The following is a 27,727-nucleotide window of genomic DNA, read 5'->3' on the forward strand; positions in this document are numbered from 1 at the left end:
GACCACGCAGTGGAATATATTTAGCTCAGCACACATCAGAGCCTTTTTTTTAATTGAAAATAAAAGGAAGGAAACAAAAAGACACAAACCCGCAAACTGCCTCTTATTATCATGGGGAGTTTGTTTTAATTAAACCAAGCTTTATGGGACGTTAGTGATAAATTAAGTTCCCCTGGCAGGCTCGCAGGGTTGTAAAAACACAGTGAAGCAGCGCAAAAGTGAAGCGTTTTTTCTCATCCCCCCCGCAAAGGTGAGAAGATGTAACCGTCACCTAACAGATAAAAAGAAAACTTCCACACCTGTACAAACCCTGCCTGTGTACCTGTGTCCTCTGCTTCATTTTACTTTATTATCACACTTGTTCGACTTTGTCTGCACATCTCTCATCCCCCTTTTCCCTTTTTGTAGAGGAGTGAAAGGTTTGTGTGTCTGCCCGTTTGTGACAGAGAGAAAATGGGTTTAGGGAATGTCTCTGTTCTTTCTCAGCTGTTTCAAAGTAAATCTAAGACGAACAGAGGAAATAAAGAATTGAAAACATGAGCAGACAGAAGCAGGCGCAGATGTGTTTCTTTTAGTTTCGCTCGCAGGACGACATGGCGAGAAGGATGATGGAGTGAAGAGACACCAGACGTCCTGCGCTTTTTGCAGTCTGTGTAACGCCATCATTCTCCAGGTTTAGAGTTCAGTTTGAGTATCCGGTGTGCACATTTCCATCCGTAATCATTTTGTCCACTGCCTTGCCTCCAATAAAATGATCACAGACGTCCTATTTCCAAACGTGGAACCATTACTTCGCATACAGTTCGTGTTACTTCCTGTCAATCTGCCAGTGTGTCCTGATCAGAGATTTACTGCAGGTCACTGTGGATTGATGACTGCACGAGAACAGTGGTGGTTTATGTTTTAAACACTTTGACTTCATTTCTCTTCTCTCTGTAAAACCTCACCATAAGACTTTTAAAATGAGCGTTATGTCGGATTATAACCACATCCCTTCTCCATTAGAGACACACCCAGGTAATATTACACATCTCCTGTGCATAGACGGAGAGAGGAACAAGCGTTCTGCATCCACATATAAACACACAAATACATGTGTGCTGAGCTACAAATGCTGCTGTCATAACCCCGAATCGAGACTAAGTAGCTAAAATGGTACAAATTTTCACTCTGCAAACATTCACCACTTGTTTTGAATTATGAGGGACCAAAGTGTGAGGACATACAAGACCGAGTACAGACTGTCTCGTTTGTCTTCAACTGGGACAATTTTGAGCAAACAGAAACATGCATTTTTTTTCCTCTCCTGTTTATAGGAAGGTACTTAAGTGACCATCAGTGTCTTGTAGATTTAGAGTCTCTGGGGAACACAAAACATTCGTTCGTGCAATTTAGTGGTTAAGGTCCTGACCGAGCTGGGATATCCGACACCTTATGTTGTCCCATGTTTGGTCATGACAGGATACTTAAGAAGGGAATTTCTAGGATTTTAAGTTACCAAACCACACAGCATGTCAACAAAAAAAAAGGTGTTTATTTCACAATTTTTGAGTGTTGGTAATAAATACATGAGCACATGTCCAACATCCAAGTGTAGTGCATGAAGCACTCACACAGAGCACCTAAACCAGCTCAGTCTTGGTTAAAACACGGAAAACCTCCTGTCATATCTCTGCGTCCGGGTTGGTCCCTTTTACGCTGTAAACTCTAAGCAGTCCGTCTCTGTGTTCTCTTATGTGGAAGGCTTTGGTAGGTTTTCCCTTGAACAGTCCTATAGCTGGGTTAACAGTAGTGTTTCACAGTCGACTGGCTCTACATGCGATTCAGCATTTGATTTGATGACATGCTCCAGTCGAATCAAACTAGTATGCTAACGGTTTACTACCAAGCTGTAGCACAGGTGTCGGCACAGAGCAGACCTGTAAAAATAAACAGTCACTCTTTTTGTTTTAAATAATCACATCATAAACATCTTCAGTGTCAGTTACAAGCACTGGTGTACAGACAATAGCATGAAGTGTAGAGGTGAGTTTGTGTGGAATGTGAGAATGACAGAGTGGATCTCTGGCTTTAATGTTTAGTCCATGAACATGTATCGCTTGAGTGCATTTGTGTCTTTTTTTGTTTTCCTTGTTCTCATTCATCTGTGTTGCATGTGTTTCAGTTTTGTAGCCTGCCGACCTTTTTGGGGTCATTGTGCAGAGAGGCGTGCTGTGACACAGTAGTGGTCCATCTGCATACACAGGACCACGTTGCTTGTTGTGTCAGTGCTAGTTTAATGACGGAGAGCGATCGGTAGTCCACAAGAGCTCGATGTATGGCCACTTGGTCTGTAGGCAGCGCTTCACTGGAGTGTCATCCGTCCGCACCATGGGGTCCTCAAAACCAAGCACCAAAGCAGTCCCCTCCACGTACTCGACCTGAGAGTGCACATAAATGCAGGTTAATACACAGCAAATATCCTCCCCCCAACATCTCTTGAATGACCAATTAACCTAACCTCATGCATGTCTTTGGGCTGAGGGAAGAAGCCAAAGTACTTGGAGAGAGCCCATACAGACATGGAAAATATGCAATCTCTACACAGAAAAGGCCCCTGTTGGGATTTGAACCAAAGACGTTCTTGTTGTGAGACGATGGCGCTAACCGCCCTAAATGCAAATCAGTGTACTTCAATTCTGACTGTTCCTCTGAGGGTGTCAGCAGAAGGGATGCAAGTACACAGCAGTCTTACACAGAGACACAGGCACACAGTCAGCAGGCCTGTTATTCCCATTTGGAGCTATCCGGTTGTTCAGTGATGACGCGACGAATCCTACTTCCGGGTCTAAAGTAGTCTGCGTTTAATATGGCTTTTGTGTTGTTAACATGTTTAATGTTATGTATTTTCTTCTATTTAATCTCAAAAAGCTCCTAAAACAGTCAGTGATCACTGTTGACCTCCCTCGGCTTTTATTACCACTAATCATTTATTTAAGCTCAGTTTTTAAAACCTTAGGATGTAACTACAGCCCAGCCCGTGCAGCAGTATATGAATGACTAACCTCGTATTGTGGATGGATTATCTCAGTTGTTCTCCTGGCTGAAGTTTGATCCTTTTACAGCATCCTGCCATGCGATTACATTTGTTCCTGACCACCGAGAACACTCACGTTAACTTTTATCGAGTGGGGAAAAAAGTTAGCTTGTTTATATTATGCTAACATAGCTGTGTCGCAAGCACGTAGCACATCATTATATACCAGCTAGCCAAACTTCAGTAACCCTACAAACGTCACTGCTATTTAGTTTTCTGTCTTCATTTATGCTGGAAGTGATAGCAGAGCTGTACGTTTTAATTTGTTTCCAAAACCCCGCAGTCAGGACATGCTATATTGTATTTGGATAGAAGCTAGCGAGCTAACTTCCTGCTAACTTCTAACTCCGTTAAATGTCATAAATTCAGTTTTCATGGATGCCTGGATGTTAAACTCAATTGTTACACCCGGTAGAGCAGAACGCTGATCATTTTATTAAAGATGAAAGACTTTAGACAGTTTTTCAACTCTCAGTAATGCAATAGTGATTGTTTGATATATGGACCTGCAGCAGAGTTTAGACCCAGACACGGCTAGTGACGTCAGACTGAACAATCGGATAGGAATGGAAATGCCATCACAACCTGCCTCTTATGTGAGTAGGTGTGCACTTTTGTGTGGGCACACATGGTGCCATTCCTACAATTTCAGGTAGCGGTATGGGAAAAAAAATTAGCAATTTTACACACCAGGAAACGTGACAGATGAAGAAACTGATATTTTTGACTGCCAGGTTTGTGCAAAGCCACCAATGGCATCTGCTGATAATCATCCATCAAACTAATCCTGCTTAACAAGCCTGTGTTTGACCATTTATCACAGAAAGCCTGCTGACAGTGGCCTTCGTGTTGAAATGGCTCAGAGAAACGCGAGGCTAAGCCAGGGTTTTCTTTGGATGGACGGACAGGCTATTAGGCTCGCAACAGCTACTGTTTATTTTGGAGTGGCCGGCTGCCACCAGCTGTGTGTATGTGTGCGCATGTATGTATGAATGATGACGGGAAAAGGAGCGGAGGTAATTGGGAGAGAGACAGAGAATATGAAAAGGGAACCAGTGCCATTAGTTACCGTGAAAACCCTGAGTGTCTTACCCTCTCTTTGTGGTTTGACTGTTTAAGACCATTGTAGTGGTAGACGGGAAATGAGTCTGGGATTCCTGAATCCTGAAAAACAGGCACAGAGTGAACGGGGTGAAAAACATGCTGTGTTGTTGAAGACTCTCTGAGCAATCTTTTCTCACTGAGATGGAGGCAGAGACCCACAGAGGCAGAACCTTTGCTAGCTGAAAAGCAAAAGTCAAACTGTCACATCTCTGGCTGCAACCGAAGCTTAATGTTAAATCCCAGGCGTTAAACAGAAATGCGTGCGTAACTCCAAATTACCACAAAACAGCCTACGCTACAAAAAAAATGATCAAAACAATGAAAGTGAGCCAAAACACTTCCAATGACTTTTCTTGAAGGTGCAGAAAGCTAATTGGGTGTGTTTTTTGAGAGCGTGTCCAGCTTCTCGTGTTTATATGGTATATATGAAACTCTAACCCTCGCCCCAATCCCACGTGTGTCTGCATGTGTGTGTGTGTGTCCAGTTGGCTAATGGTAGTATAATTTTTTTGCGGCTCGGGGCCATTCTTCTGGCGAGTCCCTAAAGCCCTGATCACTTTAACACAGTTCCCCTCCATCTCCCCCACCTCCCCGTCTTCCTCATTCGCCCGGCCTCATAAAAGCATCTTACTGCTCTTTCTTAAAACTTCTCGGCAAGCAGCATCATATGATGGTGAGCACACACAGGCACACATGCATTTCACATGAGACACCACAGGAATGTTATTGGCATAATGCTAAAGCAGCACTCCACATATTCTTTGAAAACAGACCTAAGTGTCACCCATATGTGTTTGGGCACAAGGCCTCCTCCATATGTTTTAACTGTGATATGGATTGTATAACGGATGGAAGGCATTTATCATGCAGGGGCTGTATTGTAGAAGCTGTAGTTGACCTCCATCTTCATGCACACACACACACACACACACACACACACACACACACACACACACACACACACACATACCTGATCAGGGAAAAACTCCAACAGGAATGGGCCCAGAAGAATTATGCCCAAGTTCTCTGGATCCAGCTTACTCTTAACCAGAGTCACACTGAGAAGGAGAAGAGATTAAAAAAAAAGGGGGAGTAAACATACAGTGAGCAGACGAAAACAGACTTACAGACAAAAACAGACCAAAAACAAAACCCAGCATAAAATGCCCCAACAAAACAGATAAAAACAAGTTTCAGGAGAAAGGAACTATCAGCACAAAGGAAACAAGATTTGTGTATGAAAGTTGATCCAAATTTACAATCACCTCATCACTCAGTGTGGATTCATGATGCATGTTTTGGGAAAGCGCGTGCATATTTTCGTGAATACTGTGGTACAACTAAATATACCTCTGTCCAGACATTCCTATGTGTTAGATCAGTGTTATTATTATTCCACTGTGATAGAAAAAAAATCTGATCAGATTGCCCTTTTAAGGCAGTGAGGAGAAAAGTGAGGAGTATACGCAGACACAGAAGGAAAAGAACGATTATTTCTTCATCTGCCGATTTGTTACCAACTGTACATGCAGCAGGAGCACGCAGAGTAAGACTCAGTGTCACTGAGCAACCCTCTGAAATACTAACAGCTTCTAGCTGACCTTCTGCACCTTTTGTATGGAGGAAAGAAAAACACGATGAGAGGAATCAATAAAAAGAAATAAAAATCCCACTATGAAAAAGTTGTGTTGATGGGGCTCAGCAGGGTCAGTTGTTTTTGGTGGGTTATATCAGTAAATGCTGCATGACTTACATCACTTAAAAACTGACTGGACGTGAGATTAATCTGCACACACTGAGTATGCCACATTAATTTCTTCTCAGATCATGTTTGTTTGTTTAGGAATTGCACAAAGACAGTAGATTAGCAAGATTGGTAATATTTGATTAAGATTACACCTAAATATCAAAATGTAGACTACTTGAATTGTTCGTCAGTGAATTTCTTGCACTGGATATGCTGGATTTGCTCAAAACATAGTAAGGGTGCAACAATGCCATCTAAGTGCTTGTAGATCGCAATAAGGAGACTCGTTTATATTCTTCTCACCCTATAATAACATTTCACCTCACTTTTTGGTTCCCATTATGCATCACAGCTGATTACTTAATTTCCAGACATACAGAAAGTGAATCCACATGGAATCCACATGTTCACCAAAACAGTCTATAAGTACATTTCTATTAGTACTTATAGAATCAAAATCAAATTATATAGAAATGTATCCATGTGTTTAAAATCTCAAGAAATAATAATTTGCCAAACATAACAAAAGTCTTAGAGCTGCTGACTGTCAAAGGTCACAGGATAGATGGAAACAAAAAACTTTCACTGCTCTCAATGACGATGTTTACTTCCTAAAGTCTCGATACTGCTATTAAATACTGATGTAATCAAGATGCTATTTTTAACATAGGAATCCCGGTGAGATCTTGTAGTGTGGTAAGGAATGAGACTCTCCTGTTAGCACTGGGAGTCTCCCGTCAGTTTGCTGTGTTTTGTTGTGATGTATCGGCCATCTGGGGGTCTGTAGACCAGATTATTGGTCCGGTTACTTGGCAAGTCCAGTAACTACAGCATTAAGGCTTACTGTTCCTCAGAGGAGAACGTGCTTCTGTTTGAAGCGGCACTTTAAAGTGTTTCCTCGATCTCTCAGTCTTTCTTCCTGCAGTTAACAATCTCCCCGTAAGCCTCAATTTCTGTCTCTTTCTTCCCCAGCCTTTATAGCGGGCTCTCTCTGGTCTTGCTTTATAGCAGCCTGGTAGTGAAACATGAGCAAGGAGGTGCTGACCTGGCCTGCCAGTGACTTTGGAGGTAGAATCTAAGAAGCTCTACAGGTGCCACATGGAGACGGACACACACACAAACATGCACACACAAACATAAAGCGTTGAACATGCAAGCACTTACTATTCAGGCTCTGAGACAAGGTCAAGAGCTTTCATCACATCCTCCAGCAGAGACTCTGGGATGAAACCATTATCTACAGAGAGGGAGCGAGAGAAAGAGACATAAAGAAAGGGTGCTGACTTTAGACAAAACATAAGATACAAACTTGAATTAAAAAACAAGGCAAAGCCTTCACCTACACACATGTGGCATAAGAACTATTTACATCACAAGCCTGGGCAATGAACTCATCTGACACACATTTCACACAGACACCTTGTCTTTTCTCTCTGACCTACATTCCTTAAGCGTGATGATCGCTTTACCTGAGAGGAGAAGCTTTAAACACTAACATGTGTTTCTGTCCGCTGCTGTCTGGCCGTGCAGTTTTATGTCATTTAAACATCAGCATGTGAGCCTGTGCGGTCTCGTGTTTAGATATACACATAAACCCCAAATGCGATCGAAAGAACACTAACTGACAAGTGTGCTGCTAGTTCGCTCTCAAAAACTCAATCTCGTTCTACCAAGACGGAGAGATATTTTCTTAGAGTGGCAGCTGATGGTGTGACAGCGAGCAGAGGGCAGACAGCAGGGACAATGGCAAACAAATGTTTTTTTAAAAAAAAGTGCAGTGGGTTACTGAGTTTGTAGTTCTTGTGAATCACTGTCGTGCGTGTGAATGTTTCTGGCGCCATTTTTCCACAACACAAGGGGCTGTGTTGACCGTACATGCGACACAGACAGATTTATGGCCCTGTTACGCAGCACTCATCTGTACAGTGCATTCTTCCTTCATGTGTGTATACGTATCCCTATAAGATTGTGGGTCCAACTACTGGAGCCCACGCATGTGTTTGTTTGAACAAGTGTTTGGGAGAAAAGACCATATGGCATGCAGAATGTCCTGGCAGATGATAGCAGAAGCGGATTTGACAACAAGCAAAGTGGTATTCTGTGCAACAGGAAGAGACAAATGAAGAACAAGGAAAGTGCAGACGATGGTTGTGTTTACATATTTGTTGTAAAAGCTGTTGGAGCCTGCAAGCTTGTTGTCAGCTGGTAGGATTTAATCATGCGGTAACATCACATCACACCACATTAAAGCTGCGCTATATCATATCCTCAACGTAAAAACGTGATATAAGCAAATGTAATTTGGAGATATAATTTCAGCAGCCAGCCACGTGTCAACATCCTATGACAATTGACCTGAAAAGGGAGCTACTTCAACAACCTCCAACAAAAGCACAATGCTTTGAAAAATATGCACGACAAGTGTTCCTGCCAAAAGCTAGAAACAACACTCGCTTCACCAGTTGAGGCAAAAAACACTGTTGAGAACAACCAGGCTACAAAAGAGGAGACACTAGCAGCTGGTGATGCGAGACCCAGATGTAAACAAATGACTCCACCGAGCTTTGCTGGAGCACTCATTAGCTGCACGCCATATGACAGGAAGAGCAAACGGTGGATGGAAATTACTGATGCGGTCAGATCGTGGAAAAGCAGCGTTTTAAGCAGCTGGTTAAAATCCCTCAATCCAAGATTCAGGAGTCAGTATCCCAGGTAGAAAATATTTTTATGTGACCACCTTGCACAGCTCTTGAAGTGTTACACAGAAAAGTTTTGTTATTGTTAAGTGTTAATCAGTTATTATGTACTTTCCATTTAGAGTTTCCAGGTAAAATACTACCAAGGCTATTTTTGGGCTTATATATAATTTACGCTGTTATAACACCACTGCACTATAGCGCTGGCACCTTCAAAATCAGAAAGCGTGTCATCAATGACAGTTATTAATTGTTAAAAAAATAAAAATAAATAAATGCTGCTGCCTGCAAGTACGGATAGTACTTTTGTTTTCCTAGATCGTCATAAATATCTGGATATCATTTAGAGATACCCGCCCCTATACAAAATACAGAAAGACCTCGGCACATATCGTGAATAATGCAGCTTACAGCAATGAAGAACAGCACAGTTCCTTTGAAAATAGGAAAACATAAATATGTGTTATAACTGGTTCCCAGCTGCACACTTTAATAATAAAATAGTTCATGCTCACGTCCTGTGTACGACTCCTGACATCTCTTTACTGCTCACTTCACTCTCTTGTATTCAAGCAGGAGGAAAAACACTGCACGGCAGATGTTAACACTAAATGTTTCATTGCATGTTTCTCTTCTCTGAGTGAACATAAATATCTAACAATATAATCCTGAAGCTGCGTGAATGAAAATTACACACAACATTTTCATTTCTACTGACATGACAACCTGCTGCCTCTGCTGTCATTGTCCCACTCTCTCTGTGTCTTTCCTGTGGTCTTTTTACACAGTGACTTGGAAGTGACAAGAAAGGTTTAAGAAAATGAGGAAGAGAGGGGGAAGAAGCAGGATGGTTGACTCAGCTGTTAGCTGAGCTGATCTCACTAACCTAAACAACAACAATGAAGATCAGAGGAGGGACAGGGACCCTTGTTCTCTTTGCAGAAGAAAATAATGGTGATGAGAACAACAAAGAAAAGAGGTTATGACTGCATCTGCAAGCAGGGAGAAGGAAGGAAAAGACAGTTGGGCCAGGATGTCTTTTTCTCAGTTTGTGTGTGTAGCTGTGTTAGTGAAAGTTCGGAATAACTAAAGTACATCCGTGTGCCAGGTTACATATAACTGGTGTATTAATAAGCAAATAAAGTAAAGTGCTCAATCAAAACCTGTGCACAGCTGGTGACAGACAGAAGGTGAATAACATGTGGACTGTATATGAATCAAACTGAGGCAAGCCAATCAATACTTAGTGTATTACTGGATCAATACTGGATAACAGCCTCAGTGCTGGTTCAGGTGTTCAGGGCAGGGAGCCGACCTCTTAAATTCAAGTCTGTGTTATTCTAAGTTTAGTATGTCAGCCATCAGCAGCAGTGCGCCCATAAACTCTTACATTTTGCAAACAGAACTTATATAGCATGGAGAGAGCTAACAACAAAGGGTGAGTGGCCTGGATGCATTTCACTTTTACTGCTAGAACAAATTCTGTTAGTGGTTTTTTTTTTGCACTGTAGTCTTTGATGGTGAAATCCTTTTTGGTTTCTCTCCTCCAGTTATTTTAGTTTTTTTTTTAATTATTTATTTTATTTGGTCAAGTTTAGACTTTTGCTGCAAAGCTTTTTAAACTTCACCCATGCCTGGTCTGCGGATAGTGAAATAGACACATTCACAGACTTGGTGAAGCAGGGAGCAGAGGAAGAAACTATTGCAAACATAGTTGAAAGTCTCTTGTGTTTTATCAAACTGCTCTCAAATGAAATAAGTGCAAGTAAATTAGGCATTAAAAAACATTGAAAAGTTTAAAAAAAAAAATGCCCATTTTACTTTTTTTCCTTGGCCTTGTTCCTTAAGTAAAGCCTGATGCTGCCTTACATATAGAAGAGTCATGCAGAGTCTCTTCTTCTCCTTCTGTAGTGAGGACTACTAATTTAAAACTGGTATCAGTCAAAGCTTAAACAGAGCTATCAGTAGTACATCTTAAATGCAAACACTTGATTTTCCGTTACCTTCAGGATCAAATGACTGGAAAACCCTCCTTGCCTGTTCTGATGGAGACTCTGGACCAACCAGTGACATCTCCTATTTGGAGACAGTAGGGACAAAGAGACAAGACATTAAAGACAAGAGCAAGTAAAAAACACATGTGCACTAGAACGTGAAGAGGTTTAACCCTAAAGTGACCACACACACATCCAATATTTGTATGCAGAGTGAGGAGAGAGAAGGAGAAGAGTTAGGTCATATTTCTGTCATTTCAGATGATCGTCTATATATCGCTATCTTTTTCTTTATCTATATCTCTACTAAGAGCAGATTTCAATTGGTCCTGCCCAAGTTGAGCAATACTAATGCACCAAACCCACTCTATATTCTAAACATGCAGCCAATACAGAGCACCACTCATAGCAGTAGGTTTGTGATTCACTGTTGGTACATTAAGCATGTATGTGTGGAACCTAAGGGGCCTGTGCAATCACCAGAGTTCATTGGGTTATTAACTGATTTGCTGATAAAGTTAGATGGCTTGTTTTCACTCCAAACACAGTGTCAGGAAATCAAGTCTTAAATATCTAGCTTGTGATTTATGACGAGCTCTGCAATGTTTGTATGTTGGTAAAGTTTGGAGAGAGCAACGCTGACAGGCGCAGCAGATGTGAAGAGTTGTGTTTATCCATCTATAAGTGGTTGATACATCGTACAGCATGCTTATGCAAAGCCTTCATTACTCTTTCTATACTGAGGAAATTGGGAATAAAAAAATAAAACCAAAAAAAACCCCCACAACTTATCAGACTGTTAGACTCTGAAATTCTTCCTCCCACTGCATTCCATTTCCTGACTTTGTAATTGACATTTTGTCTTACTTCCCAAAACTAAAAATATGAAAGCATGAACTAAAATCTTCAGGGGTGATAAAGGTTTAGACCCCTTTTTTTGCACACAACTGAGTTCCAATAGTAAAATCAGGAAAGTATTTTGACCCACAAGGAGGACATGACCGCAAGGTTTTTTACCCATTTGGAGTATAAACAATTTTGCCTCTGGACGCTGTTGGATGATGTGTTTGAAAATCAAGTTTGTTTAAAACATACCAAACCCTTAATACAGCACTTTAACCCCAGAGGCCTGCGATAGATCTTGTTGGACACTCCCCCCCAAAATGAAAAGAAACGTCCTGACTTATCTTATCTTGCATTTAGGTATTATTTGATATTTTCAAACTTGGTGTCAGATCTTGTCAAGATTATACAGGTTTTAGAGTCGAATAACCAAAGTGTCTGATAAGCAACACTGAAAGCAATCAGTGATAAGGAGAGCGAAGGTAAATGTTAAAGTGCCCTATAAATATTTTTCATGTGTAAACACTAAAAAGAGTTTAAGAAAAAAAAAAAAGCTCACGGGAGATGGAGGGAATATTTTTAAGAGAAGAGAAGGTAAAGATGAAATACTTGTTCAAAACGTGAAGACAAGAGTCGGAGGGTTCTCACTGTTCTTCTTTACAAGACTGTACTTATGACAATGAATCACTGGACAAACACATAATGTTTTGGGAGAGCAAATGAACCCTCCACATCTCCTTTAGCCAGCCTTTATTAAAGCTTGAGCCTCTGATCCACACAAGCTGCTTGGGTTTCATGGTCCACTTATTACTGTATTCGGGGCTTATTTAAGGAGAGAGGAGGCTTTTTTTTTGGGGGGGGGGGGGGGGGGGGGGGGTTAGGGAGACACGTCCAAGAAGAGATGACTCCCAGCTGCAGGCTCTTCAGATGCAAAGAAAAACAGTCACACCAGCAAACGTACGCTCACACACTTTTCTGTGACAGAGTACAGCAGAGGCCTGATGTGTTAACATTACAGGCTCCATAAATCTGACAGAAGATTTTTCATTAGTTAGATGCGTCTATGCTTCACTTCCAAGATTGAACAATTCCCAGAGGAATCAAGTGCTGAAAAAAGTTCAGAAGGAGTTGAACAAACGTCCGTATCATGAAACATGAACTGTTTTGATAAAATGTAATTAAACCTTCTACCCCAACTGAGAAAATAATCCTCATTTGAAAGACACGGGGCTTAATTAATTTAAGGCTACATATAGAGGTCGAATAAGCCTCGTGAACTGAGAGTCCGTTTGCAATGTTCACCTGATAATCTAACATTTACAGATTGCGTTCCAACGAAGACACAAACACTACTAAGTGGTCATCAACACACTAAACAAAACATATCATTATGGCCGACCATTACACACAGACTCACACCAATATGAGCACAAGAAAGGGACTAATAAAGACAATGACTCATGTGAGCGTCAAGACCATGCACAGGCACATAAAATGACAGCAAAGCCTACATGACTGTGTGTGCAATGATAGGTCTGCTTGGCCATCTTTGATCTGTGTTTTATTAGAGGCCTGGGGAAGACGCTGCTGAGTTGGAAAACATGTCATGGAGCTAACAAACTCTGCAGGGAAGTGTGTGCATGTATGTTGTGTGCCTCACAATTTCATTCCACTCAAACTAATTGAGTAACAGTTCATGTCAGTGTGTATGTGCGAGCGTCTATGCAAGAGGTAGTGTCAGTGCAACAAATAAATTGCATCCTGTGATGAAATTCATTTGGTACAATGCTAATGCAGAGAACCAGTGCAATGATACACTGCAGCACCAAAGCCAGGTCTGAGATGCAAACGCTGTTTGTGAAGGAGCACATTCCAATCTCTGCAGTGCAACCTTTTCTGTGCAAACCTGTGACCTCAGCAAGGGAGCGAAAACAAGCTTCTCTAAAGGAACAAAGCAGGAACTACAGTCATGCAATCACAAGGACTTAAATATACAATGTAATGTAGAACATTTGCTCCAAGTAAAACTGGAATACATTTACGGTCCTTGCCAAAAAATTTTAAGAGACCGGAAAGAGGATCCGAGTAAGAATTCAGGAATGTGCGTTTGTCTTTTAATCAACCGTCCTTTTCAGCAAATGTCTTTTTATTAGATCAAGAACATTGTTAGACAAAACAAATTACAGATAGGAAATAAAATTTGTAATTATGCGTATTTTAGGTAATTAACTCATGTTACACAGAGAGGAAGTCTTACTTTAGCCAACAAAATATTTAAGATCACAGACCTACTTGTGCAGTAGCTATTAAGATGATGATAGACGAATACTAATTATTTAGGTTTACTTGCAACCTTCGATTTCATGTAACAGGTGATGATGTTCTTATTCTTTTCAGATGAAAATACTAATTTCTTTTTAAAAAGTCATGAAAGCAAACACATACAGCAAGAAAAACCCTAAGAACAAACATTAAACTGGATGAAGGAGTGTTTTGTGTACTATTGTTATCTGATGAGCACAACCCAATTTTAGGAAGTAATGCCTGTTGGATTTTGCGATTGCCACCTCCGTACCCAATGCCGTAAGAGTACGAGAAATGAGTGCATATCTAATGAGATCAACCATAAACAATCTAATTTTGTATTTTATCAACACAGTTAAAAACAAACAAACATTATTTTTCCTCCCTAGCTTAAGAACAGCAGCTCAAGATTTACTGCAACATGTTAGATAAAGTACAATGCTCGGCTGATCTTTATTATTTGTGTTATGTTCAAGAAATGTTTGCTGACTACTGTCTTCAACGTCACCTCTATCCATCTGCTTTCATGCTGCACTGTGCTCACCAGGCTGAGAGGCTCTCTTAGGTTGACGTCTCATGTCCTTCCTTCTTCCCCTTTCATTCTTTCTCCCTGCCCAGCTCGCCCCCCCCCTCACTTACCCTTTTCTGTGCTAAATAGGTACTCCAGTTTTGGAGTATTTCCTCCCCTCCCTCCCTTAACTTTTGTTCCATTTTCTTTCCACCTTTCAGCCTTTATCTCCACATGCATGTAGCTACTTCAGGTAAGACAGGTAGACATAGCACTTTACTAGAATTACTCTCTTTCTCACCGGTCCATCCAAAGAGCTATTGTGTTGCTGAGAGGCTTTGAGTGGCCATAGAGTGCGTCTGTAGAGATCAGTTTCAAAACAACAAAGCAGAGGTCTTGGGCAGTGTCTCCCATCTTGTTCCTAGCAGGTAACGACAGACTCACTACATGACAGGCTGAGAAGAGAGTCTGTGAGTGAGGGCTTGTTATGTAGACTGTATGTGCCCCTTTAGTTCATCTTAACTAGCCTGTGTGATCACAAGTACAGAGAAGAACAGAAGCTCCGTGTCTCTCTTGCTACATAATGAGTGAGTGCAGTTTCAGGTGTGACAAAGCAGGATAAGCAGTGATTTATGAAACTGTCTTAGATGGGCAAAAACGTGTCTCACCAGAAAAGAAAGGAGACACCAGAGAATAGTTATACAGTGTAATGATGCGTCTTATAACAAAGAGCAGCACCTGAGGGAAAAGGAAGAATAATGCACACATACAGTGACAAAGATAGACTTTTATCCTACTACAAAGACCTTTGGTCTGACCTGTCACAGATTATTAATGACTGTTAATGTACACCGCTTTGTTAGTTTGTGTTTGCGTGTGGCCCGCGCCCACTGATCATATGGAGACCAGAAATTAATCGTAGATGACCAAACAAATTTCATAAAGGCCCCGCAGATTATTTTCCTGTTGTTGTTTTAAATATTAATTCTTTAAGAACGCAATACATATGTCGTTTTGCAAACATGCACTGATTGAGTAATGATTTGCAATTTACTTTATTACATCAAACACACGAGTTGAAATAATATGTTACACATTACACTGAAGAATACTGTGAGCTGCAGACAAGATATTTGAAAAGGGATGGCAAATGCACCTTAAGTTTGGAATATTTTATGTTGAAGATTTAAGCCATATTCCAGTAGCAGTAAAACACCAATGAATTAAAGCTAACTGTGTCTGCACACAGCTTCTTCCTCCTTACCAGTCCCTGAAAGACATCCTCTGTCTTTGCAGACAGAAGCTGGAGTCTTATGGGACACAGAGCGCCATAGCGGCTGCTCGCTCTCCTAGTAAATCACTGACCCAGAGCACAACTACTGTACACACATAACTCCCCGGAGAAGCGCAGATACAGCCTGTGAACCTCATCACTCAGTGAGGGCAGAGTAAAGAGCGATGAAAAATGTCACAGGGGGGCTACCCCCACCTCCTTTCCTGAGTGACCACCACACTGCTCTTTAAAGTGCATCCTTCCTTTCTACTTCCTTTCCTCCTCTTTCCTTCCCATGAGGGATCAACAATCTGAAGAGACTGGCTAAGGTGCGCTGGGGAGTCCTTCACTTGGGAAATAGACCAAGCTTCAGCTACTTCAAAGAAAGAAGGAAAAGGAAGGATGGAAGAATCTTTTTTTGTTTTTTAAAAAACATACTATATGATACGTCTCATCTGTCACCCATCTCTCCACTTCTTTGCTTTCTGTCCTTTTTCCGGCATCTCAAAAAACTCTCGTCCAGAAACAGATCCCATTACATGCCATTATACACACTCAGACTCTCTCTCTTTCACATGCACACACACATTAATACAACTGAGAACAGAGTGCAGGAGGTATTGTGGGTACAGATCAAAATTGGCAGGATGGTCTTTGTGTAGGCAGATTAGATAACAAAACAAAACAAAACACTAATGGCATTAAGCCGATGGCCTGAAAGCCACAGTCACACTGACAACCACTCAGGGGAATACACACCCGTCCCCAGTGACAGAAAGAAGGAGCCACTGACACATCAGAGGCGGGGATCAGGTTTTCTGTTTTTGTGGCGATGGTTCTATATCGGAGCTAAAAGCTACATAACCAGGCACGTTTATTTTTGTACCATAAAGCCCAGAAAAGTATTCTCGAAACACAGATTCACTTCACAGTAGGACAAGGTCACACTGAATGAGGCCCCACATCTGCCTTCCTGACCTCAAGCTCAAAGTTGTAGAGCTCATTACTGTTGGCATAGTGTACAACTAGCCTATGTTCCTCAGTACATGTGCATACATGAATGAGTGTGTTCAAGTGTGTTTCCAGTGTCTAGAGGTACAAATACATCCAGATGAGAACATGGGAGTCATATTTCCTTCAAGAAGCCATCCACCTAAAGCAACACACACACACACACACACAACTAATGCTAATCAGGATTAGGTTTCATGTGCTCTGGAATGTGTGTGTATATGCGAATATGTCACTAGTGCTGGGGGAATTGTAGAAATTGGTAAGTCATCTGTTCACGCATGACGACTTTAGGTCATAGCGGAGGCAAAATACAATCCACTCACATAGTGGGCATGAGATTATTCTCGTAACTGAGCTTTTAATCAATGATATATTAGCAGGGTAGCGTTATGATGGAGATGATTACTTGGGAATTTTTCCCCCCTTCTGGTGCAATTTTCACAACAGCAGAGATAATCGATTTGCTACAACTGAAACTTCCAGCTTTAATTCACAAGCTAAAGCAGCATATTAAATTACATGTTCACTAATGGAGAAGGCTTGAGTGTATAACTCAGATGCAAGTTGATACAAGTAAAAATGGGACAATAATTCATTCATACTCCCAAAAACCAAAGATTTCTTTTTCCTCCCCTCAGATTTCCAATAACTTGTTTGGCCACAATTAGAGCCCCTCTGGTATATCAGGACTGAATCAGTATAGTGTGTTACAGAACACAAATCTCCAGAGCGTCTCAACTTGTAAAGCAATCTCACACAGTGCTACAGTAATATACTAGTGCATCTCATCTTCCTCTTTACAATGTTCCATAGGTTCTCATTTGGGTTCAGGTCAGCTGATTTGGCTGGCCAATCACAGACAATAATAACATGATCAGCAGCATGGTAGCAGTTTTGGGACTGTGGCCAGGTGCTAAGTCCTGTTGGAAAAGGAAATTGACATCTCTATAAGATTTGTCAGCCAATGGAAGCATGAAGTGCTCTAAAAATCTCCCGGCAGTTGGCTGTGTTGACTTGGATGTGATAAAAAAAAAGAAAAGTAACAACTGTTAACATCAGCAAGTGACATATCCATCCTTGCCACTGTTCCTTCAGACTCCAGGACCTTGATTTTCAAATAAAAAGCAAAATGTACTTTCATCTAAAAAGAGAACTTTGAACCACTGTGGAATTTTTTCCAGTTTTATTTCTTTTTAAACCTGGTAAGACGTTTCTGATACTGTGTCTGAGCGGTTTAATATTAGGAATGTGACAGTTGCTGCTCCTTTCCAGAAGAGATCAACCTCAGTCAGCTCTTTGTGGAGCTCTCACCAGTTCTTGAATGGACTTTTCTCGACAAGGTTAGGGTACACCTTTTCCTACCATACTTTTCCCTTGTAGTCGGCTTGCTTTGAAACGTGACTCTTAAAACAGCCAGCCTTTTCAGCAATGACCTTCTGTGCCTTACTGTCCTTAGAAGGGTGTTGATAATCGCCATCTGAACAGCTGTGAAGTAACCAGGCTTCTCTGAGAGAGAAGACTGGACAAGCTTTTATACTGCTTGATTGGCAATTTTCTCAAACTTAAAATATTCTAATAATCTGGGATACTGGACTTCAGATATCAGAGAGTTTTACATGCAATTAATATAGAATATAAGTCTATATTTTTTAACCAAACTACCAAAAATATATTTTCATAATATCCTAATTATTTGAGATACAAGAGTATGTGGGAGTGCATTGACATCTGGGATTATTAACATTAAAATAACTATTATTTCCCAAGTACTAACAAAACAGACACTGGATTAAATACTTAGACCAACATTCTTTGTGCTGTTTGGGGCAAAGTTTTATCTCACTATCTTGTTTTTAGTGTCATTCAGATTATTTTGGCATCTTGGCTCACAGTAAAAATCTCATACCAAACCACTGCCAATAATCAGTTGTGTTCCATTTGCTTACTTACTTACTGACATTTCCTGAAATGCAATGGAAAAATCGTACATGCACTGGGAGCTACTTCTGATTGTTGTTTCAGAGGCTTTAAAGCTCTCGTGACAACGCTGTATAAAAAAAACTTGTGCCAGAAGAGAAAAATCTGTGATCCATACTAATGGATTTAACCTGACAGTGAAGGTGGTTAGAAGTGCAGACTCTTGCTGGAGCACAAACTCAGCAGTTTGCATGCTTGCAATACTTTAAAATAAACCACATATTGTTTAGTTGATCACAGATGGTTGATAAATTAAAACTTTGTGTGTTTGTGTTTGAGAAGTGAGAAGGAGCGAGAATGCAGACCATGTCTGTGTGCCAGTATTTGTTAAGTTCATCTTTGGGAACTGAGCATTTTTTCCCCCATACTTGTTAGGTGAAAAGCCAAGAAAGAGCACCGGCCATATATGACTATCTTCTGTACTCATTTTTCTCCCCCCCTCCCTCTCTGCCTCTGGTTTTCCCCCCACATTGATATCTGATCTGCACTATTTTAAAGCACCTTCCATATTCTGGTTTTTCTAACCTGCTGAGAACACTGGCTTATGTTACACATTGTATGTCTCTGTGTGTGAATTATATGCTACCTCTCCAATGGATGTGTGTATTGAACTTGCCTTGGTGAAAAATACAGAGAGGTGAGTTTCACTGCCAAGGATCCAAATAGGGAACTTTGGAGACTTGAGGAACGCCCCGACCTGCAACACACACACACACACACACACACACACACACACACACACACACACACACACACACACACACACACACACACACACACACACACACACACAGAAAAGGAATGCATAACCTGTGAGTGTCTATTTCAGTAAATTTCATCATGAATCAGTAATTGCTTGAAATGTAACATGCAGATTTTCCATTCAACATTAATATTTAAATAACAGCGGCATGTTATTTCTCTAAAACCCTCGACAATAATATGCATAATGAAATGCTGTAAAATGACAATGATAACTTAAACCGCCATGAACGTCGATCTTAAGAGCTATTTAGTTACATTGGCAACCATCTACTTGCCATTAACCTATTACAGCTGCTTACTCACTTTACCTGTTCACAGGCTCCATATCTCAACTTCAGCTATTTTTGGCTTGCTTATATTGATAAATGAGCATTCCTGTTTTTCAAGCCAGCTGAATTATTTTGTGGTACAAGCATTTTTATACGTTTTCGTTGTGATTGGTCAGCCTTTCAGTACACGTTTTCCAAAAATAACTGTTCCTTCCAAACATATTTTCCCCTGGGAGTACAAACTTTGGCCTATGGTTCACAGTTTGAAATGTCAGAATTACAACTAACAACAAGTGTTTGTGTCTTTATTTGTATTTGTAGTCCTCCTTTCAGTTTTCACAATGGGCGTCTTTATTTGCATTCAAGCTTTCTTGAACAAACACAAATCCTCTGAAAGCTCACAAATGACCACCACTGGACAATTTGTTTATACTTTTAAATTATGCTTCGTGAACCTACAGAAAAAAGTTGGCAAGCTGTGTAAAATGTAAATGAAAAAACTGAATGATTTGAATCCATTTCAACTCCATAGCTAATTGAAAACATCTTTAATGCTGGAACTGTAGAAAACTGTAGTGGTTTTTGAAAAACAGAATTGGGACAGCAGCTTTAAGAGACTGGAAAAGTTGGGCAATACTAGACAATCACTTTGTGGAGAATTTTATAACTGATTAGAAACTGGAAACAGTCAGGATGATGGCTGGATATAAAAAGAGCACCCCAGAGATGCTGAATCTTTCAGAAATAAAGATGTGGAAGGCATCATCATTTGTTGAGAGACCATATGGTCATAATGTTAAATAATTCAAGAGTGTTTCCAAACATAAACTACCAATGACTCGGGGCATTTCATCATCTACAGTTCGTACTACGGCCAAAAGATTCAGAGAATCTGGAAACATATCTGTACGCAAAGGACAAACCAGAAAACTAACATTTTTCTGATCACTATTATTATAAATGGACATAGACTATTGCTGGTAAACACAATTTGCAGCTGTATCCACAAATGCAAGTTAAAACTCAACTATGCAACCAGAGAAAAACAAACATCCTGACAAATCCACATTTAAAATTCCTTTTTGGAAATCTTGGACATTGTGTCTCTGAGGAACAAATGAAATGGACTGTCTGGCTTGTTATCAGCATGAATTCAAAATTCAGCATCTATGATGGTATGGCATTATGTGTTTGCATTGGTGCATAAAGTAAGGGCATCTCAACTTAATTCAAATGCATTTATAAAGCACAAAAAACTGAATAGATAAGAATGTGCTAAACATAGGAGCACAGGAGACACAATGGGCAAATCAGACACTCAAATGCCAATTAGTACAAATAAGCTTTGACTCAATGAAGGAACAGATTTGACTGTGAGGGGAATGCTGTTCCACAGTTTGGGGGAAACACAGTGAATGCATGACCTCTCCCAAGTTTAAATCTAGAGCGCAGGACAGTCAGAAGCATCCGATCGATTGAGCAGAGGGACCTGGAAGCAGCGCATTGATGTAAGAGGTTGGACATGTAATAATGAATCAGACCATGAAGGGCTTTGTAAACAAACAGAGCCTTGCACATCGGGCAAATAATCATTATTTCTTAGCAATATATGCAGGAATCAGTGCTACACTTGCTAACCACATAAAAATGTCAAATGCATTTTGAAGAAAGACCTCGCTTGCTTCACTAAGACAATCCTAAACCACAATTTGGACTCATTACAAAAGCATGGCTCTTTAGCGCCCCTGGAGGCCAATCTGTTGCAGAGCGGATATTTTTCAAAAGCCAATACAATTTCTAGGATTCAAAATTTGATGTTCACGTAGTCAAATGACATGCAACTACATGTAAGTTTCATTTGATTTGAAAACGATGTTTTGTGACATTTTAGAGAGCTTCCAAGCTTTGTGAAAATGTAAGTGTATCTGTGTCTGTACCTTGCAGTAGCGTAGTGATTCCATCAGTGTGAGAAAACCAACACATGCCTGTTTATGAATTCCCTGTAGTTCTGCAAGACAAGAATGGGGAGAAAAAAACAACAACAACAACAACAAAATAAGAATTCCAATGATGTCAAACTGGTATTCATTTTTAGTTTTGTGCAGTGGTGTGAGGTTTAAGAGTTATGACAGTCTGGTGACCAGAGTTTAAATCTTAGACCACAAATGACTTCTGCAACTCTCATATGTGTAGATGTTTCTTTTGTGCGGATTTGGTGTCTTTAAGCATCTCCGTGCAATGCTTAATTGAAGTCTTACTCATTCCAGAGCACTCCCTGTCTCCATCCCAGACATTAGAGACAGCATGACCAGTTATAAGAAGGTTCACCAGGCTTTGACTGCAAAAGAGGGGAAAAGACGCATCAAGAGGGTGAAAAAAAAGAAGAAAAAAAAAAGAAAGAAGATTTGCTTCACTACCTCCCATGGCCATGTACAGGATCTATGAGAGGCTCCATTGTGTCCTGGATCTCATTCCTTATATTTTCAATGCCCTGCACAAACAGAACCAAAGGAAATTAATGTATTTAATTTTTGGTTAAACTGATGAATGATGATGATTTAATGTAAAAAAATCAAGGTCTTAAAATTCAGTAGCAGTTTCATTCACATCATAATTATTTCAGTATTGCATTTCTTTACCTTAGTGAGGATGACAGAATAAAGGAAAAGCAAGACTCCACAGCACCCCCTCCAGGTGTGGTAGAGAGACAGCACCTCCTCTCTGAGATGGGCCACTGACATGACCGTCCGTTTGCTGCAGGAGGGAAACAAACACAAGAATGATGTATGAAACACATGTGCTGGGCTTCAGGAGGTGTCAATTTGACAAATGCACTAACTGAGTTTGTGATGCCCAGATGCCCTTTCACAACAGGGCAGGCATCAAATAAATGAGAGGTTGAAGAATAATCTGATCTTTTGTTTGGAGCCACTTCCCTCCTTTGTTCAACCTTGGAAAGTTTGGTAGTGAAGCTATTCGTCTTGGTTTGCGTGCACTTCCTCACAGTGAGTCAGCACTGCTTTTTGCTGACTACCGTCTCAACTGCCAGTGCGCTATTTGATGAAATTTCAATATTTGTCTGGCAAACACACCACTGCATTTATTTGGCTTGTGTTTGTGTGGCAGACGGTGTGAGAGAAAGGTAGTTCTTTTTTATTAGGCAATCAGTGAAAATGCTGAATCAGCAAATTGTGAGCAGTGAGTGAGTGAAAAAGGTAACACCGATGTGAAAGCCAATTCTTGCAGGCTTAGATTAATCTAGTTGAAATGTGCTGCTCTCTAGTACAGTAATGCATATTGACATCTGTCCCACATTGACTTACAAAGTCCAAATCCCTCCAGAATACCAACAGTAATTACTTAATATCAGGATTTTATGGGAATTAAAGAAGCTAATTGTTATATATGGACAGAACATTTACTGTCACTTACTGGAGAACACTGTGAAATTGCTCAAAGCCAAGCTCCTCAGCAGCCAAAGCAGCTAGGCACAATAAAACACACAGAAACCATAGTGTTAGAGCATGTCACATTAAAATACTGGATCAAGTGATTAGTCATTAAAAATTTCTATTTAACAATTAAATATTAAGACAAGTCTTCATTTAAACGTTAAAAATACTTCTGCAGTTTCATTTTCAACGTGCATCTTTTATGGAAATGTGACAGACGTAGGACTCACTGGGTTGCTGTTCCTGTGGTGGCTGACTGCTTGCTGGCTCTGGCATGTCCTGTGTTTGCGACTGTGCCTGTGTGATTGTTTGTGTGCTAGTGTGTGGGCTCTGTCCTTTGGCCCAGGTCACCAGGCAGAACCCCGTAGAGGTGCTGGAGCAGACAGACTCCAGGATTTCGCTTAGCGTCGAACAGAGTGCCATTTTCTGCTCCTCCTCTAACATACACAAACATAAAACGTGCTTTAAAAAAAAAAAAAAAAAAAAAACCAGGCAATTCAGTGAATGAGTTTTTTTTTTTTAAGAAATTACCTGACATTTGTCTCCAGTTGGAACTCTCTCTGCTAAAGAGGACATTTTTTAGGAGGAAAGCCTGCAAAGAAACAAACTCTGTAACCAAATTTGCAAGAAATATTGCATGGTGCAATGTGCTTTATCTCTTAGACATTGTTTGTCCAAAATCAGCAATCACAGACTAACAGAAACTAATATTTACTTCATTTTATACAAGTAACCATTTGTATGGGGCAGTGTTGGGACTAACGCATTATTAAGTAACGCGTTACAGTAACTACGTTATTATTGTGGTAACGAGCACGGTAACTAGTTATTATGCCAAAACCAGGAACGTGTTACTTGTTACTGGGATTTAAATATGCTCGTTATTCGTTACTTCGTGTGGTGGCTATCGCGGAGCTTCCACAGATTCAATAACATTTGCAAGTGGTGAATGCCAGCAGGTGGATGGAGGAAAAGGGAGGCAAGAGGAGAGACCCGAAGCGGCCGCCGGTCCGAGTGTCAGGTGAACTGAACTTCAGGTAAGAAGTTATGACCTGCAGTCCATCTGGGTCAGATATAAACCAAGTTTAGGTGGAGTTTATTTTCGTTATGCTGACTTTTTCGTACTGCGTGCTAGCTAGCATGACAGAGTTTCTATACAGCTGGGTGGGTGCTATGTTACTGATGTTGAACTTTATTTTGTTCATAAGGTTAATTATTAGAGTTGCCAACCGTCCCGTAAAAAACAGAATCGTCTCGTATTCAGAGAAAATATTACGCGTTTCGTATTGAGGTGAAAAGGAACAGTTTGTCCCGTAATTCAGCTACAATGAAAAAGACACAAAGCTGGAGTTATTCTGTGTTTACGCTGCACAGCTGCCCCTTTTTCCTCTCATTCTCTCCTCTCCTGTTTCTACTTCAATCATAAAACTTATCAGTGATCAGCGTATCGGCTTTAGCGCAGGTGGCAGAGCAGGTCAGCCACTAATCAGAAGGTCGGTGGTTCGATCCCAGGCTGCTTCCTGGCTGCATGCCAAATATCCTTGGGCAAGATACTAACCCCATGTTTGCCTACTGGTGGTGAGGGCCCGGTGGCGCCAGATTAATTTCTAGTACAGCTGATGTTTGCTGGAGCCACAGCTGTAAAGCTGCTGGTCATGATGTCAGTTTGGTTATGTGGTGAGAGGGAAACATGAAGATGAAACCAGGAGACGTCCTTACTGAATCATCAGAGCTGAACAGGTGATGGAGAAACAGGTTTACCTTTTAGGTGACATGAATGAGTTGAAGGGAAGTTATGAACTGTTTCTGAGAGACAAACAACACCAGGATCCTTTTTTTACTTAGCTGACAGCTGGTAACTGTGCAGGGGCGGGTCTAGCAAAGTGTTGCCATGGGTCCATGTAGGGCATTAACGGGGAAAGGGGGGCACAAGGAAATACTTTTCTTTCTTATTCTCATTTAAAATGTCTAGCTTTTAAAAAAATAATTATCTGAGTTTTTACAACAAACGATTGATAGATTGATGCATATATATATACCATCAGAACAGTGTACATCACTGTCACAACAGCGTTTGTTTTCATTCAAAGGCTTTATGATTTTTCCTATAATGGTGGGCTAGTCATATTCCCCGGGACGATTTTTTTCTTGTCCCAGTCCAGCCCTGTATGCAGCTCATCTGCAGTCTGGTGTTACCTACATCTTCCTATTCCGAAGGCAGAATTTCCGAGTTCTGAGTACAATCGAAAGCACCTCGACTGCAGTTTTTGTGTTGGATGTAAAAAGCAGGCTAGAATCATGCGGCGGTCAACGACGGTCCAGGCATGGGATTTCTCTCGTGGAAATGTGCACATTATTTTTTTCCTTTCTATTGGTAGGTGGCACAGTGCACTTGTGGCAAGTAAGCAAGCTAGAAGACTGGCAAACTTGCTGGGTATCCAGTTACGGAAGCAACACATTAACAAGAGAATTCTGAGTAAAACCAAAGTTACTTTCCCTAGTAACTAGTTACTCTGAAAGTAATGAGTAACTTGAAGTAACTGAGTTACTTTTGATAGAAGTAACTAGTAATGTAACTAAGTTACTAATTTAAAGTAACTTACCCAACACTGGTATGGGGTGGCCAGTTATACAAATTTTATTTTTGATCAAAACAAGATGGTCAAGATTAGATTTTTCACAATATTTGTCTCACTTTGTCTTCTTTTATAAATCCAGTGTACTTTTTTTCCTCATGATGGGATCTATTATACTTTTCCTTAATGGTGGATGTTTACATAAAACAAGGAATATGTTTCAAAATGTGAGGTCAGCATATGTGCATATAACGCCTCTTAGCTAAACACTCAGGTGCTCTAAAGTGAGCCACACATGTCTGGCTGTGAGTAGCCCTACCTACTGTTAAATAACACTCTGTGTTTTAAAACAGAAAATTGTGTTCAAGGGAGGGTAAAAGTGGCTAAAAATGTTTTATAGAATGTGGATAAACTGAAGAGCTACACTACAGCCCAGTGTAAGATAAAATACAATTATTTTAAACTATAAGTCAAACAAAGCTATTTTTGAGACAAAGACCACATCTCCTTTAAAGCAGAAAACCTTATTGTCATCACATAACAGTTGGGGCACATTTAGTTCAGTTTGCATTTATTATAATCTCAATTTTAACCAAAATAATTGCATACAGATATTTTATCATAAATGAGCAGGACAAATTGTCAGAAGGCTGAATACGATCTTACCTGGACAGGTGCAATTACAGCACAGGGCCCTCCTTCAAACTGCTCCAGTGCTGTGAGCTCACTTTCACTAAAAACAAATCCTGTGATAAACAGCAAAAAGATTTTGTGTCAATAACAACTTACAAAAACAAAACAAACAAATGGATATCCAGCTGAAGATCTGAGGGCCACAGACAAAATCAGGGCGTAAACCTCAACAGGCAGGTAAGTATTTATACTTTCATTTTCAGCATTTTACATTTTAACTTTGTTTCAGCTAGAATTTCAAACAAAATCACTGCTTCCTGTCTTTTGGTCTTAAAGTCTGGATACAGTGGATTATTGCTTCATACCCCTTTTGGGGGAAATTAGTTTAAACTCTTATCAACATACTGAGAAAAAGTATCATACCTTGGGCCCATCTGCGGAAAATGGAGACAGACACTCCACTGGAGGGTCTCCCCCAAACCAAATCCACCACATCTTTATTTAACTCTGACATGTTAGCTTTCAGTGTTGGATGATCCAAAGTCAGTCCCTCTTCAGTCCAACAGCCAGGTGGAGAAAAGATAGGTCTGTTTACGCCAACTTGCTTTTTCCTCTTGCTGCTGACAGTTTACTTTTCCGGGCAGGTCGAAACCTGTGGCATTGGCCACAAGCTGCCTGTACACGACAGCCTGACTACAAGTACTGACAGCACACTGGCGGGTAGGAATGACATCAACGTAACCACAGAAGCCTACCAAGTGATAGAAAAGACACCGTGCAGTTTATGAGAAAAACACATATTCATGTTTCGGTCTGTGGCGGAAAATGTCCATTAGGAATGGCAGATTACTTTCATATCCTAGATGAAGACCAACTAGTTTTTTACTTTGGTAAATGAATACTAATTTATACTTCCCGGGGTTATAAACCAGCTAAACATCTACCAGTTACTTAACGGCAATTTAAGAATCGTTTATTAAAAACTGATAACTAGATAACAATTTTCTTGTTTTTGGCGACGTTGTTACCTTGCAAGACATTTAAGAAAATAATGCACCAAATTTTGATCTTAAGAACCGAGTTAGTTTGGTAATGTCAACAGTTAGCATTAGCATCACTACTAGCAGCTAATTTTTCATTGCTTTGTCACTCATTTACTTTGCACATTAAAACGACGGCTAGAATCGTTACATGAACTCGTAGGTTTTCGTTAGCTTTATATTAGAGGCCTTAATTACCTTAATACACAGTCCGGTAATGGTATCCTGTATTGATGAAATTTTCTGGTAGCAATTTCACCGTCAACCGCGTCTCTGTCATTCGTTTATTTACAACGGAATTGTGTGGGAAAAAGAGAAGAGCGTACAATTGACGTACTTGCCCATTGGTTGAAATCCAGAAAGTTCCAGATGCGTCAAGGGCTGCGGCGTCAGCGCGTCGCCTCAATAGTCTAGAGACTTGTCAATCATATTAAAGAACCCCGCCCATAAATGGAA

General features: G+C 40.5%; 1 protein-coding gene across 1 annotated transcript; it reads right to left on the minus strand.

Moving 5' to 3' along the window:
- Positions 1–1,514: 1,514 nt before the first annotated feature.
- Positions 1,515–27,624, minus strand: mindy3 (MINDY lysine 48 deubiquitinase 3). Its single transcript, XM_080896638.1, has 16 exons — positions 27,470–27,624; positions 26,655–26,982; positions 26,265–26,344; positions 23,554–23,614; positions 23,253–23,459; positions 23,003–23,054; positions 22,210–22,324; positions 21,988–22,061; positions 21,829–21,908; positions 21,508–21,578; positions 19,153–19,233; positions 10,627–10,699; positions 7,092–7,164; positions 5,151–5,238; positions 4,169–4,240; positions 1,515–2,420 (listed from the first exon to the last, which is right to left on the minus strand). Exons 2-16 carry the CDS (start codon positions 26,743–26,745, stop codon positions 2,271–2,273), a joined length of 1,368 nt encoding a protein of 455 aa, XP_080752764.1. The 5' UTR covers positions 26,746–26,982; positions 27,470–27,624; the 3' UTR covers positions 1,515–2,270.
- Between the last annotated feature and the right edge of the window lie 103 nt (positions 27,625–27,727).

This window comes from Rhamphochromis sp. 'chilingali' (assembly GCF_963969265.1).
Source record: "Rhamphochromis sp. 'chilingali' genome assembly, chromosome: 11".
In the NCBI taxonomy this organism is placed as follows: domain Eukaryota; kingdom Metazoa; phylum Chordata; class Actinopteri; order Cichliformes; family Cichlidae; genus Rhamphochromis; species Rhamphochromis sp. 'chilingali'.